The following is an 18,914-nucleotide window of genomic DNA, read 5'->3' as shown; positions in this document are numbered from 1 at the left end:
GGTGCATAAGATTATCGTCATATAGAGAGATTCTGATATAGTTATGACATCAGGTAAGTCCACTGGTGAATATATTTATATGCCAACTTTGAGACTTTAAATTTAATGCTACGAAAGTGTCGAAACCCACCGTTTACCTTTTTTCATAGCCCAAAATACTTTCACTAATATTATGAAGAGCAGTGTGACATCTGAAGCAAGCGCATCGATACTATGATAATAATCATTGTTTATGGTGCATTAACCGTTTTCATATTTCATGTTATTATTTATTGACTGTAACAAGACAATTAAAAAAAAACATAATGATTTTTTCAGATCTATCGGGAAATCTTAAAGGAATCTAATTGAATAAAGTACGATTGAACATAGTTTAAGTTCAAACACGAAAATGTTGTATCGAGTAATTAAGACATGGTAATTGCCTTATTTCCAGACTGGTTCCGTCGAAACTTTCTCCCTAAAATGTATACATGCATGTAGTTTCAGAATAGGAACGAGCTGTTTAGAAGGTAAACACTTTGTTCTTTCATAGGACGCCATTTTAATTATGCATAACACATAAAATAACAAAACGTCATCATGTTCTAATTGATTCTTGATTTCTATACCATATGGCACAATTCATATCACAGTTAGAGGTATTTCAATCTAAGTGGTCCATCTTACTCTACAGTAGTTCTTTTCTATGTGCGTGTACTAGCCAGGATCATACTGTTTGTTAAAAGAAAAATTGATTCAGTAGAAAATAGCAGAACCGTGACTGGACCCGTATCTCATGTGTTCACTAGTTCTACTATTTTCTACTGCAACTATTATCCCGCACCGGACCCCGGACATCGTCTATTCCCACCTCAAACCGACGAACTGGTTAAATAGGATGAGAGGATTAACATATAAACAATTTCAACCATTGTACAGATGCAAGGTGTTTTCATGTAGTAAAGCCACTTTATTCCATTGATTTACATTTTTTCCCAGTATCAGTTTCCATTTTTTTTTTCATATAACATATTAGCTGAACTTTTTTTTAGATTTCTTTTATAACAGTTTGTTACCGGTCTTTGTAATTTTAACCAGCAAATGGACACAGTCGCTATTAATGAATCATTTCAGTGCAATAATTATCAGTCCATCCAATACCTGGTTGAAAGAAGAGGTTTCATTGAATGCATCACCTTCCGAACGATGTAGCTCATTATATATTCATGTTTGAGGTTCTGTTTTGATATTTCTTTATGCCTGTGTAAACAGTATGTAGATATAAGCTCCGCCCAATAACAGACTACTTTAATTATTCAATTAGATTGACGGAGCCGAAATGACACTTCCCTGAATGATGACGGTATTTTCGAAATTCCCTCGAATGTGCACACTCCAAATTCCAAACATATTATCATGAATTCTGGACTTATTTCGAACTAGTCTGTCTGCTTTCAATAATTGCATTTCCAACGTGGCCGCTCCGTCAACTTTCAGGCAGTGAGACAGTAAACTATAAATAGGATGACCAATTGCTGATTGACTGTTTTGGGGACGTCTCTATTGTTAGTATCAGTCCATTAGCGCTATGTTAAAATGTTAATTGCTATGTGGATTTATACAGCGTACAGAGATTTTTTTCTGTTTAAACATCGATAAACTAAAAAATGTTCAGGCCATTCCTTTAATAAATAGAGAAGCAACGCCGTAATCGTACTTGAATTGATTTTTGGTTTTCAATATAATCATAATAATTACTATTGTTAGTATAATTCTATATTTAGATTACTACTTATAGATATTCATCTCACATTATCAATTTTCTAAGGGTTATATATCGATTTCAGTTGTTAGTCTTCTTTGTTTCCGTTTGAAAAACATGTATTCAAAATGGATACAAAAATAGGTTATGACAAACCTAAATAAAACATTGTTTCGCTTGCTAGATAATTGTTTGTTTGATAATTGAGTTTCGTGTCTTTTCAAGGTGATCATTGTGTAAATAGAAATTTCGACATAAATGTTTTTCTAAAATGTCAACTGATTGATAACCATATGCAATGAGCCAGTCGAATTGTTATCATCATGAAATGCTGAGACTTCAGTGTTCAAAATTCTACAACTCTTACGCCAACCATTAGATTTTCTTGTCTTATTTAAGTTATGGCAATGGTTTGACGTTCTGTTAATAGCTTAAGATGAGTTAATAAGATTGTTGGTGGAAGGTCTTGTAATTGCCTGTAAAACTGAAACTCATTATCATTACTGATAGGCTTTCTGAAGATACTCTTCAAAACTGATACTGATACTTCATTACTGATAGGCGTTCTGAACACAGTCTTCAAAACTGATACCCATTATCATTATTGATAGGCTTTCTGAACATAGTTTCCAAAACTGATACCCATTATCATTATTGATAGGCTTTCTGAACACAGTCTTCAAAACTGGTATTGATACTTCATTACTGATAGGCGTTCTGAACATAGTCTTCAAAACTGGTACTGATACTTCATTACTGATAGGCTTTCTGAACACAGTCTTCAAAACTGGTACTGATACTTCATTACTGATAGGCGTTCTGAACACAGTCTTCAAAACTGATACAGAAACTTTATTACTGATAGGCGTTCTGATCACAGTCTTCAAAACTGATACCCATTATCATTATTGATAGGCTTTCTGAACACAGTCTTCAAAACTGGTACTGATACTCCATTACTAATAGGCGTTCTGAACACAGTCTTCAAAACAGATACTGCAACTTCATTACTAATAGGCGTTCTGAACACAGTCTTCAAAACTGATACCCATTATCATTATTGATAGGCTTTCTGAACACAGTCTTCAAAACTGATACAGAAACTTTATTACTGATAGGCGTTCTGAACACAGTCTTCAAAACTGATACAGAAACTTCATTACTGATAGGCGTTCTGAACACAGTCTTCAAAACTGATACAGAAACTTTATTACTGATAGACGTTCTGAACACAGTCTTCAAGACGGAAACCCATTATAATTACTGATAGGCTTTCTGGACACAGTCTTCAAAACTAATTCTGATGGCTGAACATAGTCTTCAAAACTAGTACTTATACTTCATTACTGATAGGCTCTCTGAACAGTCTTCAAAACTGATACTCATTATCATTATTGATAGCCTTCTGAACATAGTTTCCAAAACTGATACCCATTATCATTACCGATAGGCGTTCAAAACTTCTATTGATACTTCATTACTGATATCACATAGACTGTTAGTAGTATTAACCCTATGGTAAGCGAATAATTTATAGTTCATTGGTGCCATTGTTTGTTGTGAAATCATTAGTTTTCACATCTTTCACTATCGCTTCTTCTAGACTACCCAAGATCTTTTATTGATCACTGTTTAAGAACACAATAAATAGAGAATATTATAAGACTTGTGTTGCCAAACTTCTAACGACTCAGACGTGTAATCAAGTTTAATCATTTTAGAAAAATATTATTTTTTTTCATGAAATTGAGTTATGATCTGAAAATCAATTCTATTTTTGTAAGTAGGATCATAATCTTTTTATGTGTTAGAAAGTTGACATCACAACCTCGAGGCCTGTCTCCAAATTGTGGTAGCCTATACGGCACGTAAGATTTTAATGGTTCTTGTTAATGTATTGTTAAAGATTAAGGAACAGCTACCCTACTTCCCCTATAAATGATGTAGGTAGGAGAGGCTGACATGGAAAAAGCGCCTAGTTGTTCAGATTGAACAATAAGCCAAAGCCCCGTGTGCTACAAACAGTGAACATCTGATAATCCATTGTTACCAACTAAGTGAATTAAGGCATCAATATAATGAAAACATATAAACTGGATTACACCTTGAAGAAAATCCATTTTCTCGCATGTTTTCCTGATGCATTGTTCGTCCTCGTTTTTCAATCTGCATAGAGTTTATATTGTTAAAGCTATTCACTTATAGATATCAAATAAGTCTGCAATTTGTTGTCTAGTAAATTGTTCAAGCAATTATCCACGAAACTTGCCTGTATAAGCGCGACTTATGTTGCCACAAAAAATAAGCTTTCTTTCGCACAAGTAGAAAAAGTAAATCGAAGTTTTCAAATTTATCGGAACTGACCGATAAGAACGTACCCAGGGCGTACAGACTCGATGCCTTTTATTAGCCAGTAAATTTGAAAAATGTCATGTTGAGCTTGTAGTACATGTTATTTCCAGTTCCATGTTGTAGTAACGAGTCATCTATAAAGTTAAAGAGTCCGATAATGAAGCTTTTCAAGTTCCAGCAGAAACGCGGTCATTGTGTTGTGTCTGAGAATTAACTTAGTTATGTTGCTTAACATTCCATTGCTGTGTTCGGTTGGAAGAAGAAAGAAAGAATCAATGTTAGAGACTAGTGATGGATGCCATTCCCACCCCATTAGATTCTATTCTGATCAGTTCAATTTTCTCCAATTAGATTTCCTTTTATTTTATTCTTATAGCGTGCCATCACAGGACAGGTTGAGATTTTGTTCATTAAAGTTTTCTCTGTAGATTGATAACACAATTGTTCGATTCCTAACATCATGCCAAATTAAAGATGGATTACTACTTTTTAGAAAATATAATTCTTACGTTAAGAAAACTAAAGATGTGTTCAAGTCGACAATTGAAGTAGTTCAGATCGACGGTTAGATGCATTTTTTCGCTGGATCATAGTCTGCAAATGCCTCTCGTCCAACCGCAGGTGGTTCAGATGTATTAAATTCAGCGATTGATAAGATTTTCCAAAAAGCCGCTATATTTGACCTGCTCTGAAATATTCCCAGTCAGAAGGTTAATTTTGGGGTCTTTTAAATGACGAATAAGTCTAGTTCTATTTGGCACATTCAAAAGCAATGGCTGTCTTTTGAGCCATTTAAACTTAGTAACACCCTTCTCTGCAGAACATGTATATGTTGTTTCACCATGATAATGAATTGACACAAATTGATTTTTATTATTTATTTTAGTGAGATTTCACTGGTTTGCGATGTGTTGGCTATTGACTATCAATATTTTCATTATAATCATTATTAGTGTAAAGTCGTTCCAGCACACCAAATTATCTTGAGTTTATTACGTTACTATACTAAGATTCCAGCCATCGACCAAGTGATAAGAATTGAGGCGGAAACTAGGGAATATAACGTGGTAGACAGGACATGATTTAGCTTTTGTTGTATGTCGATTATCTTGTCAATTACTTTACTTCTTTAATATGAAGTTAATGACGTATCTGGGAATATCTTTCACTAACCAGTGTGTGTAGAATGGTGCTTTTCTGGATTATGATTCTTCTGGAGAAACGGTAATGTACCATATAACTTATGTATGAATTTGAGAGAGGTGTTTTAGATCAGACTTTTTAGTGGAATAAGTGTTTTGTTTTTACCATCTTAGTTACTTATGAATTTTATAACAATTATCACGTTAGAATTACTTTTTCTCAATAATTGTATGTTCGGAATAGGAGGCTTGCTTAGTCCTACTCATTATCGTTAATAAAAAAAAATGAGAAATAATTACGTATCCTATTATGATTTGTAGACTGAATAATTAATACATTTGTTAAAAGGGGATGTTCTTATCGGTAAATTGAAAAGATAGTGCACGAAAATCGATTTTTAATTTGAAATTGCAAATGCTGAATAATTAAAGTTACTAAATTTGGTAATGTTTTTCAATCCCGGCCTAGGTCGAGATAATACCTTGGGATTTTTCCCCCTGTCGGTGATGCAGGTCGGAAGGGCAGACATGAAAAAAACGTCTTGTCGTTCAGATGGGACAATAAACCTAGGTCCCGTATCTTGTATCTTGGCTTCTCAGTTGCCCACTGTTCTAGTATAGTAGGCTAGAAGTTAGGAATCAAAAGATCATATTTTTTCACAAACATAAGCCAATGGTTTCTAACTCATTTTACATACAATTTAAAAAGTATGTACCTAAGGAAGGCTTTTAGAGAAACTAACAAAACGAGATGTATTGATAATTAACAAAACATTGCTGCAGTGATATCTATTCTCATCAAAATCAACTGAGACTCAATTTGATTCTCTGTGATAATTACAATACACATTATATAATATCTCGTGTGGCGTTGAACAAACAGTACAGTTGATATGATGATATGTTTTTATTCCCCTGGTACTTTAAATTTGAATAATGATAAGAGACCATATATAGTCGAGTAAAGATATTATTGCTCGTCCGGGTAACATAAAAACATAAACATAACCAGTTTCCACTATTTTCAAATGTATAAAAGACAACGCTTTTGGAAGCTTTGATTGAACTGAATATTAACATAGGACTAATAAAAAATATACTTTTGGCTTCACTATATCTATATATATTATACTATGTTCATAATACAGAAAGCAACTTAAGCAATGTTGTTTGTTTTCAATACTGCATAAAATGCTGTCGGTAAAATATTTCTGAAAAAAAATGAACTGCAGTCGCACCAATGTTTTAGTCTTTAATGAATTGTAATAAATTTTTGGTCGTCATCGTTGTTGGTGTGTCTGATATATGGTATTATTATTTTTTTAAATTAAAATCTGCGGTCATGGTAGTTTTTGCAATGGAGGCAGTTGCTGCAAATCGATTCCCATGCGATGTACTCCCGAGACCGTCTATTGTCAATCATAAGCTATAAATTTTAAAACAACAGCTGTTATCAATGTTATAACTAACTTTTTTAATTGACATTAAAATCAAATCATATATAAGAACCTGCCGGCAAGAATGGTTAAACTGAAGGTGAGTAATGTTGATTTTTTGTTAGAGCTATTGAAATTTCATTTTATATAATATAAAAACATAAAATTCCAATAAGAGGTCCGCCAAAAGTAGAATAATAAGTTAAAGTAGACCAATAACAACGTTAAATATAGTTATACTAGATGGTATATTCTATAAACAATTAGTATATACAAACCTTGTATTAGTTATCTGGAAGAGCAAATAGCTTCGAAAATCGAAATCACATTCAGTGAAATGAAACAATATTTCGAGGACTGGTGGAAAAGATTTCTACATAGCTTGGATCCATTCAGAACCAGAATTGGATGCTTTCAAAAATATTATTAATACGATTCATCTTAGTATTGAGTTCACGTTGGAACAAAATAACACACAAATATCATTCCTTGATATACTTGAAGTACAAAAAGAAAAAATAATAGAAACCGATATTTTCTATAAATCGACAGATACGAAACAACATCTTCAGTTTGATTCAGGTCATCCAAAACGTACTAAAATACCGCTTTTATACAACCTTGCCAAACGCATTTGTACCATCGTTTCAAATTTACTAGATGATCTTGCTTCTTTTCTTGGACAGGAAATATCCATGATCACAGATGGAATTTGAAATGCTTAGCAATTAACACTACAAGAATTGCGCACAGTCAAACCAAAATTGAAGGAAGAAAATTCACTAGTCTTTGTTTCTACGTTTAACCCGAGAAACCCAGTTTTATCAAATATCATTGTCAATTATGTTAAATCAAAAAGAAAAAAAAAAGGAAAAACTGCCAGGTGCTTAATGTAAAGGTAAACTCTGTGGTTTATGCGAATAGATGGTTGAATGGTCATCTTTTGAATTCTCAACGGGTCAAATATTTACTGTGAAAGCTACTTTGACATGTGCAAGCATGTTTGTTATATATGCCATCAGAACCAAACATTGATGTCTGTGCACGGGGCATTACCCCCAACGTTTTGGTCTTGTCCAGCCAAAACAGCTTACTTATGGGAATAAATCAATCATATCACAATATCATGACGTCATATCGTTGTGTATTGTAATGTTACTATGCCTTGAAATATGGAATTAAAATATGCTGGCAGTATTATATAACTATATGTTACGTTGTTATTGATCTACTTTAACTATACATATAGATAAGTAAATAGCACATAGATAGATTTACTGCCAACACGTTTTATCTATACGTTTCCATATTTTCAAGGTATAGTAACAATGACGTATACATTGATACAGTGTCAACCAATTTAAAATTTTGAATAATAGTGCAGAACGTAAATCATGTTTTTCATATATATATACTCTAATATACTCCTTGCGGCGGTTTTAGTAATCGTAGCAGTTTTATTACATTTTGGTATGTCTAAAGTTTGGAATATTCTGATCTCTGTGTCATACTGGTTTCCGTTTCCCTTTTCGTAAGGAGATGGATGGAGTTGCAAGTCTCTCAAATAAATATATCGTTTCATGAAGCAATTTCCTGAAATACAATATATTTAAATCATCAAAATAGGTCAATAAGAGTATAAAATTCTTAATATTTTCTGAATTGAAAGAGAACACATGCATATTATTGTTTAAGTTTAGATTAATCATACATGAATTTTTGTAACTTCAAATTACAAAAATTACACTTCAGTTCCCTCCAAGATAGATATTTCACAAACTGAGCTGAGAAACAGATCCCTGGTGATTTGGCCAATTTGGGCTTATAGTGTGAGTAAAGCAAAGGGTTTTTCTTTGAATATTTTCTATATTTTTGAAATAATACTGTTTGACTTACATCAGAATGTCTTTACGTTGATAAAAATTTGATTTTAACTTTACATTGAAAATAAAAATATTTCCCTGGATCCAAGAAATTTCAAACAAAAAATGCAAAACTTTGGCCAAAAATTGACATAATGTGAGCTCATGTTTATATTTTTATTAACGCAAATACCTTTTAAGACTGACAGTACTATTTTGAGTCTGCAGTTCCAATTCACATACAAAAACCGTTTTTAATTTGCTCAGACATTAGCAAATAGAAATGTTTATCGAACCAACATCAAACCGATTGAGCCCTTTCTGGACTGCTAAAATGAAATTTGATGATCACACTGATTAAGAGAAAATTTAAAATCATGGCCATATTACCTGCTGTTTCGTCTTTCATCATGTCCACTATTCTTGATGAGTTAGAGTCCCGAGCTGTAAATCTACCTTGCGCCATTTATTCTGGGACAGGAATCTACTCGGCCGAACTTTAGTGGGAAAATTACGGCCTTTGAAACCACCTGACAAACGACTGATGAAATACGACTGATGTTTGGGTGCTGTTCGGTATTTAATCATATTGGGGAAATTCTCACTTCTTTATCCAAATGTAACTCAATGAAATGTAACCAATGAAATGGCGTAATATTCATTTGAATGTCGACATAACACACATCCAGATGTCAACATGTAATCGTGGTTCAAGGGGGGACAACTTTCGATGACACTATTTGAGGTGTTTTGTGGGAAGGAAGCACTATTTCTAGTGTAAATGAACACTTGAAGGTATGAATAATGGTACACACGAAGCAGTGTAATGATTAACAATTTTAGGTGTATAATTACACTTAGGGCACAATAAGAACTTAAATAAGCGTAACATTACACGATATCTAGTGTTTTAAAGAATACGTAATAAATCATGAAGGTGTAACCCAAAGATTACCCCAATTAGATTGTGAACAAGGTGTAAACACTTCATAAGTGTATTCGTGCACTAAATCAAGTGCTATCGGGGTGTTTTTAACTTACACCTCATAGGTGTATTTCAAAATCATTCAATTACACCTTACATTACACCGATTTGGGTGCATAATTACACCTTGTTTTTACAGTGTAGAAAGGAAATACCAAAACGTTGGGGGTTATGCCCCGTGCACAGACATCAATGTGCTCACTCAGGGGGATCATTCTTATTTTGAGATCCCGGAATATTTTGTTTGTGTTTGGCCATTCTTTTCCGCAAATTGTTTGTACAGCCGATGCACAGTCCATTCATCCACAACAGGTGATATCATATATAACAAACCTGCTTGCACATGCCATGTTAGCTTTCACTATTAATATTTGGCCCGTTGAAAAATGAAAAGATGAGATGACCCTTCAATCAAATAAACCACACCACATTAATGAGTTCGCCATTAGATTTAAGTACCTGGCAGTTTTCTTTTTGGTCTGGTTAATATACTTCTCAAATTTTTGGGTTGTCTTTTTGACTTAACATAATTGACCTTGTTAATCACGGAATCCATTCGTTGATTTTTCGCAAGAATCGGAAAGTTATTAACAATGATATTTGATAAATCTGGATTTCTCGTAGAAACGTAGAAACAAAGACTAAATTGACTTGTCTTCCTCCCTCTACCTCTCCCTTTCTAAGACAATATCGTGACGCCATATCGATGTATTGTCATATGCTTTGTGCATGGAATTGAAATAATTTATGTTAGCAGTATATATTAACTACCTTTAACGATGTTAATTTACTTTGTCTAATGTTAATACTTCGGTTAATATAAATATGAATATAAATACGATATCTAAAAATTTTAATTATTCTCTTGAATTAACCAATACCTGTCCCAAATTACAACAGAACCTTTAATCCTTGCAGATTAACGTGTCGAAACACATGTTAATAACAGTCTGAATTGTGTATACCATACGTACTACAGTGGGTACAACATTTATAATGAAATTGAAGGACTTTGTTCCTTCTTTTAAAAACAATTGTTCCTTCTTTTAAAAACAATATTGTATTGTATTTGTTTATACTTACAAACACAGAATATATTCTATCTGAAAACATGTATTTTAGAATATATTCTATCTGAAAACATGTATTTTAGAATATATTCTATCTGAAAACATGTATTTTGTCCACTTTCTTAAACAAAATATCAAGACTGACGGTTTTAATTATCGCTCTCACAAGTGAAAAGTGGAAAACGAGCCTATCCTGTATGTGAATAAAACATAATATTAAATCGATTAGTGCTTGGCAGACAGAAAGTGATATTTTCTATAGGAATTGCTCGCTTCAATGACTTCATCTGACAACCTATTGAGTATTAAAAGCCAGAATAAACTGTTAGATGCTGCCAGTTCTCATCTTATATTCCTATTAGCATGGCGACGGTTTACTACATTACAAGGCTTCTTATAATTAAGAAACATTGTTCAAGATAATGGAATTCATCTTGTATTTCCATATTGAAGGTATGATTTATTTTGTTAATATTATATAACAAAAGACAGTTATTAAATGTTCTACTATACGAATTTTGTGTAGTTTGTTCGAGTCGTGATTTTGAATCCCATAGTGTTTTACTTACTTTTAAATGTTCTATTTTGATTTTAACTCGTGATAAAGTCTATCAGTATGTTAAAGATGTATATTGAAAGCATACAGGTTAATTCAAAGGTAACCATAGTAATTACTGAGTTCGTTTATTGAAACATCTATAATAACTAGAAACATTACTATTGTTATCTTCTTGATAAGTTAAATGAGAATCACTTGAAGCGATCAACATTGATTATTGGCATCATGAAACAAAATAACCCACATGAAAAAAATAATAAGATATATATCGCAATATCCTGAAGGTTTGTGATACTGTACGATTAAGGAACACATCCCGTGATGAAAGGAAAGGTTAAATTGAAAATTTGATCATGATTGAAATCAATCCGGATGCTGAATACCTTTTGTTGCTTCCAGCTATATGTAAATATTTTGTACATCACGAGGCTCTTTATCAAATAGCAGGTTATAAAATATTTAATCCAATGCTATACGATACTGGGATTTTCTTTATCAATTATTGAAGAATATGAGGAAATATAAAGACGAGTTGACATGAAAAGCTAGAAACATTAACGCTCTATTAATGAGTATCAATACGTTAGCTTAAGTTGATGTGAACAAGTGGGGTCTGATAAAGACTATGATACCGATAAAGTGAATGTGTTTTAACAATAATAAATAATGATGGCCGATGTCACAGATACTAATAAGGAATAAAACGTTTCAGTACAAGTAAGAGCGATGGAAATATTGATGTCCAGGTAGACTTATTTTTATATTGTAAGGGGATATCATTTGTGGATATTTTTGAATCACTGGTTTCAAATTATGGCTTTGAAATCAACTGATTCTGCATCTGGGTAGGCTAATGTTGACAGAGGGAAATTTTAATTGAACGGTGTGCGCGTTCAGGTTATTTTTTCCCATTTATTCTTACTGTCATAGAATCTTTCTCTTCCAACCTCCATTAAACACAAACCGTACATATTGAAGATAAATTGCACCAAAATAGTCGAGTATTATGTATCATAGACTTTGGAATTGGTAACAAACAAGCTGATGAATGGAATAATAATCGTCACTATTATCTTCGTTTAAATATATAACTTCCAATGCCATATTGCCTAATTTTAGATTGTGCTGATGTTATCCACTATTCCTCCAATTCCAATCCATTCGGTTCGACAACTTGTGATTCATCATATTAGTATTAGCAGTTTTCATTTGTATCGGCCTCTGTGATGGTTTTGTCATATGAAAAAAGATGCTCAGTTTCTCTTGTAATCTTGACTACTATGTACTAGTATGAAGTTATATAATCTTGAAAGGTTTCGTTGCAGAATTTTTGGGTTGAACTACCGGGTTATAATATTTGTAGTAAAACTGTTACTCCTCGTAATTCCTCATGATGGGAAATCAGTGGTGTAAGTGAAAGGTTTCTTAGATTGATAGATTTTAGTGAAAAAAGGTCAATCGAATTAGGTTATACTATTGAAGATAAATAATTCTATAAATCAATTCTTTCCACAGTTGGTGTCTTTGCTCTGCAAGGACTTTCTTCCAGAATCTAACACTGAAACAGAATTATTTGAAACTATATAATCGCCCTGTTATGGCTCCGTAAAAGTTTTAAACCAATGGTGGCTTACTGCCATCGTGCTATCGTAGCCAGTACTGTTGGACACGATGGTTTAGATCAATGGTTGCTCACTGATATGGTATAATAATCTGTAAGCTAGTTGGAAATAAAATAAATTTCACATCCAACTGATTCTGCACCTAGTTGGGCTAATAAAGACGTGCAACACCATGCAGTGTGCAATGAGAAAAATTTCGCCAGGACAGCGGAATTAGAATTTTTTTCATTTCCAATTTTCGAGGGATCTTAAACTTGCTCAGTACAGCACACGGGGCCTCGGTTTATTATCCCATCGACTAGACCTTTTTACAATGCCAGCCAACTCAGACCTACATTACTGACTGAGGGAAACCGGTTTGACGAATCCGAAGGTAACATCTCTACCTATGCTGGAATTGAGTTGGCTAGTTAGAGACGATAGTTTTAGATCAGTGGTTGTGGCAGCTGATCAGAATGGATCCAATTTACTAGTAGTCCAGCTTCACGAAGTATCAGGGTCGCCCTTGGTCTGTATATCTGGGGAAAATCATACCCATTGCCCAAAAATCAAAAGATTTGACCAATACTTGTAAACATTTAAACTTGATCATTTAATTTGGATGATAGATTGCATATGATTGTTCATATAATAATCTTAATCAAGAAAAAATAGTTAAAATAAAATGTGGCTAACGATGCAATTATTTTGGTTCCACCAGTATTATTAACAAGGCATGTATAATATATACAGTTAGTAGACAGAATTAATTAGAGATATCAGGATATCAATCTATCAGTTAATTTGCCAAATGAATCGATCTTTGCTCGTTTAACACTGTCTACATCGTGTCCAAACCACGCCCCCATTTGTCATATTTCCTTGAGACTGTGGTAATACAAGTGGGAAAAATTACCTATTCATAGATAAATAGTGTCCAATCTACTGTATTGGATTCAAATTTCAGCCAATCAAAACAAATCACTCGTTATGACGCTTTGTTTGCGAACGTAAATAAAACGAGAGCAGCGTGCCATCATATATTTTGATTAATATGTACGGTAAAGAATTGAGTAAGATTTTCGTTTTTGTTTAAAATGGTTTTTATTTTTTAGTATGGCTACTTCACAGTAGGGTCTGACGACCGGAGCCTTGATAAATCGTTAAATGAACCTTTTGACCTAACCTGCTTTAGCCAATCAAATTTACGCCTTCTCCGGTGTTTGCGTTTTGTGACGCGATCAAATGTTGTATTTTCAGCACCAATTTGTTTTCTGTTGTAATGTGTTTTACAACCAATAATTTCAAAGCAATCAGAAAAATTAGACGATAAATCGAAAATTTGGTCAAAATTTAATAAAAATTTCGCTAAAAAATGTGTGATATGAATTTTCAAAATTAGAAACTTTTTAACTACCATTTCGATTTCGTTATAAAACCCGTGAAAGTAATAAGGGTGAATATAATTTGACGCATTTTTTAAAACAAGAAATGACATAAGACGAAAGCAAATTTTTCCAGTTTTTGCCAAATAACGGCTCTAATTTTGATCTGATTTTGATCTGATTTTGATAGGACTTTTAAAGTAAAGTACTTTAAACTTAGTTCTAAAGGATAGCAATTAAGAATTTTAACATTTTGAATTTTGTTGCTGACATTTTGATTTTAAAATTTGAAGTTTTTCTAACTACTACAATTTTAATTCGATCGATATGAAACGTACAGATGGATAGACAATTTGATTACGAACTCAATTTTCAAAATTTAGATATCGCTTCCGGTTTTAACGTTATTTGCTTGTAAAATTGAAGATATTTGAAAAATTCTTTTTGCATTTAACTAGAGTTGCCCATGTTAAGATATAAAAAAATCCGATCCGAAAGTAATAGGTCAGCCGAAAACGAAAACTGGGGCTTTAGGGGGTAATCAAGTGTGTGTAATTTTGATGTCTATGTAATCTTCAATCGATTGTAAACACATCTCAGGAAAGAGATTTTTGAATTAAGATTTTGCTTTTCTTTGATATCCGGTTTTATTTTTTAAGTAATTGTGAAATATTATAAGGCCCGTATCTCGTGATCTTGACCATTGGTGACCTTGTGACCTGCACATAAGTTATTGCCTCTGACGAGATCTATCCTTTGACATCTTCACAATTGCCTGCAATGTAAACTTCCGGTTTTACAACCTATTGAAAATCGCGCTTTTTAAATTAAAAGAGCTCTGTCACGTGTCCTGTTTTTATGTTAAATATTATAACAAGTTTTCTTTCATATCCTCTTTACGCATTATATCCTCCTTCCAATGGTATATAACAAAATTGCGCTTTTTAAAATTTGAATATTCTGTACTGACTTCTATAGTAACTGTGCGTAATTTTCCATTTCCGTAAAACCGAAAGCTTTTAACGTGAAACTGAATATTTCATGATCTAATAAATGTAGACGTTTGAAATTTGAACATAACTTAATATTGTACACTTGATAATTTACATGACAACATTTTTGGGATTTAACTTATGAGTTTGAAATTCATCAAAACTCGTATGAATTTTTCACTCATAATATTTTGCAAGAAAATAGGTCACTAGTTTGGTCAATATGAGATAAAGATGCTGCCCCCTCCGCTGGAACGCCAACAAAATAAAAAGGGTGGTACGGTCAACGATAGCAGCCGAGGCCTTAAGTCTCCAAGAAGGTTTAGAAAGCGCGTATTAATATAGAATGCTTTTAGAAGAAATACTTCATTTACGAGATAAAACCATCCAAATCATTGCAGTTATTGACAATAAAGGTGTTGTAGAAGCAGTGCACAGTACAAAGCTTGTTGATGATAAACGTTTGCGCGTTGACATTGCTGCTATACAGGAAAGTCTGCGTTTGAAGGAAGTTAAAACTATTCGATGGTGCGCTGGAGACCAACAGTTAGCCAATTCAATGACCAAACAGGGGGCTTCCGGTAGCTCTTTGCTAAAGGTTCTTAACAGTGGAATGATGCCAAGTGACATGTTCTAGGCATGATATTTTGTGTGGGCATAATAATCCCAATGAATGTGAGTCTATCCTTAGATCATTCATATTATTTGTGATGTTATTCTGTGATATTATGGGGCAGAATAATCCCCGAGAACTTGAGAATAGTCAAATTCAATGATAGTACTCAGATTGTGAATGGTATAATCACTGTATTGTATTGTATATACTAAAAATACAAACCAATATTTTATTATTTTAAAAAGACAAAAATAATTATTTTTATGATATATTTTGCATTTGAAATTTTTGTTTTAAATTTCTTGTCGTGCTTAAAAAAAAAAAAAAAAAAAAAAAAAGAATAATATAATCAATGTTAATATATTGAATGTGTCGTCTGCTATCAGACTGGGCAGAACGTCTACTATGAATGTAGGCTGCGCATGCTCATTGAAGTATATTTCATGCACGAGCTTCACTCACGTGACCAGGCAGACAGACGCCGACATCTTACACTCGAGTGAATATGTATTGTACGACATGTATTGCTAGCTTTTATAATAAACTGTATATACATTAGATGTGATAATTTACCTTAATAATTATGTTTTAAACACCATCTTGTTGATAATTTAGGTTATATTATGTTTTAAACACTGTCTTGTTGATAATTTAGGTTATATTATGTTTTAAACACCATCTTGTTGATAATTTAGGTTATATTATGTTTTAAACACTGTCTTGTTGATAATTTAGGTTATATTATGTTTTAAACACCATCTTGTTGATAATTTAGGTTATATTATGTTTTAAACACTGTCTTGTTGATTATTTTAGGTTTTAACATATATTACCATTAGGATCATTTCTTTGATTATAATGTATTGTAAACACCATCTAATTGATGTTTTCGGGATATTATTTTAAACACTATCTTGTTAATGTGTTTCAAGTTATTTTACACACCACCGTGTTGACAATAATGTTGTTATTTATTATAATTGTCTTATATTTGTATTTTTCAGGATGTTGCTGTTTCCGGTATAAAACTCAAAGATGTTACAGCACAGAATGTTTGTTTTACAACTGCTATGTATCGTCGGTATAGAAAGTGGAGAGGAAAGCTCTTTATTCTATTATGGCTTGTGTTGTGGTTAACAATATTTTTAAGAATGGAACAGGCTTTTAGTTATCCACGTTTCAATAGTGATGTGCAACCTGATAATAATCGTGTTCAACGAACCTCGTTAAAACCAACTACTTTGCCATCAACACCACCTCCTATCTTAAAAGAACATTATATTCTTGCCAATTTTGATTCAGGTCGTCTTGGAAATGAACTGTTCCGTCTAGCATCACTAATAGGAATAGCAGACAAACATCGCTACATGCCAGTAGTTGATCGTCATATTGCAAGTATAACCTCAATTTTCAATAGCTCCATACGAGTTATTAAAAAGCTAAACAATTCCAGAAGATTTTCAGAAAAGGCAGCAGGAAAATATGATACACGAATTCATAATATTTCAACTCATTACAATTGGACATTAAATGGCTATTTCCAGTCTTGGAAATACTTTGTAAATGTAACCCAAACTTTGAGAAAAGAGTTTCAGTTCCTTCCACACATTATAAAAGAGGCAAAACAGTTACTGCCCCCTAGATATAAACCATTGATTGGTGTTCACGTTAGAAGAGGAGACATGAATTCATTGCGTCAGATCAAACGTGGCTACAATGTTGCAGATATAGGATATTTAAACCGCTCTATGGGCTATTTTAGACATACTCTTGGCTCTGTGAGTTTTATTGTTGTGTCTGATGATATAAATTGGTGTAAAAAATATTTACAAATGCCAGATGTAAAAATTGTACGAGGATCGCATGTCGTGGATCTGGCTGTATTGTCATTGTGTGATCATAATATAGTGACTACTGGTACGTTTGGGTGGTGGGGTGCGTGGCTGGCTGGTGGAAAAACAGTTTATTTTAAAAATTTTCCTAAAAATGATACGTGGCTTGATAAGCAATATGAAAAATCAGACTATTATCCGCCACATTGGGTGGGAATGTTATGATGACGCAAATAAGCTGTATTTGTTTTTTATTGACGTATTTATATAGGAATTAAAGTAGGAATGTGCTCCTATTATAGTCCAACAAAGATATACATGTATTTGCTCATCTGGATACTTTAAAACAATGCATTTAAGGGGATAAAAGGATATGCATTCAAATGTTCCAATATGAACATCTAAACGAAAAGGAAAATGTTAATAAATCAAGTCATATACTGATACATGTCTATTTCATTTTTATATAGATTGACCAATATTCACACCGAATTGAGTGATAAGCTAAACCCTCTAAATGCGATACCTTTCATACCTTTGAAAATAAAATGGACTGGTTGTATAGGTATGTGTTGACGGTACCCAGATAAGCAAAATTGATTAGATTGCAGCTTAATGAATTGGTTCGTTCACACTCAAATTAGTGTAATATTTTGGTTACACCTGCAGCATGCATAACGTATTCTTCAAAACACTAAATTATGTTACTCTTAATTAAGTGTAAATTTTGATCTAAGTATAATTATACATTGTTTATTATTTTACTGCTTCGTGTATAGCCTATAAATTACTCATACCTTACTTTTCAAGTGATATTTAGAACACACTAGAAATACCAAAAAAAAAAACCATCGCAAATAGTGTCCTCGAAAATTGACCCCCCTTGACCACGAAATTGAACATTGATTACATGTTAACGCCTGAATGTGTGTTTTGGTCGAAATTCAAATGATAATTGCGCCATTTCTCTATTTGTTACATTCGATTAAGAAGAAGTGGGGAATAGTGAACAGTGCCAACGTCAGTAGTGTTTCAGTCGTATATCACGTGGTCTCAGAAGACGCTAAGGCACATTTATTCAATTTTCGAGGCAACCTTTGCCATGATATACGACCATAACCGCCGAAGGGTAACAGTTTATTGCTTATATTTACGTTTTCAAGATATTCTAATTTTGATACAAAGACTTTAGTATGAATTTAAGTAGGGCCTATTTCTTTATGTTTCATTATATCTACTCACAAGTAAAATTTAAAAAAAAAACATAACATGGCGCGCTTACTTTAATTTACGTCCAAACTAGTGGGATTGCTAAACAATTGCAAATTGAAAAAGACC

General features: G+C 32.9%; 1 protein-coding gene across 1 annotated transcript; it reads left to right on the top strand.

The window, feature by feature from the left end:
• The first annotated feature begins 5,175 nt into the window (after positions 1-5,175).
• On the top strand, positions 5,176-18,013 carry LOTGIDRAFT_150955 (hypothetical protein). Its single transcript, XM_009065998.1, has 2 exons — positions 5,176-5,320; positions 16,749-18,013. Exon 2 carries the CDS (start codon positions 16,896-16,898, stop codon positions 17,799-17,801), a length of 906 nt encoding a protein of 301 aa, XP_009064246.1. The 5' UTR covers positions 5,176-5,320; positions 16,749-16,895; the 3' UTR covers positions 17,802-18,013.
• The last annotated feature ends 901 nt before the right edge of the window (positions 18,014-18,914 follow it).

This window comes from Lottia gigantea (assembly GCF_000327385.1).
Source record: "Lottia gigantea unplaced genomic scaffold LOTGIsca_72, whole genome shotgun sequence".
NCBI lineage: Eukaryota > Metazoa > Mollusca > Gastropoda > Lottiidae > Lottia > Lottia gigantea.
The sequence above is the reverse complement of the archived record's forward strand: the minus strand, read 5'-3'. Positions and strand labels throughout refer to the sequence as shown.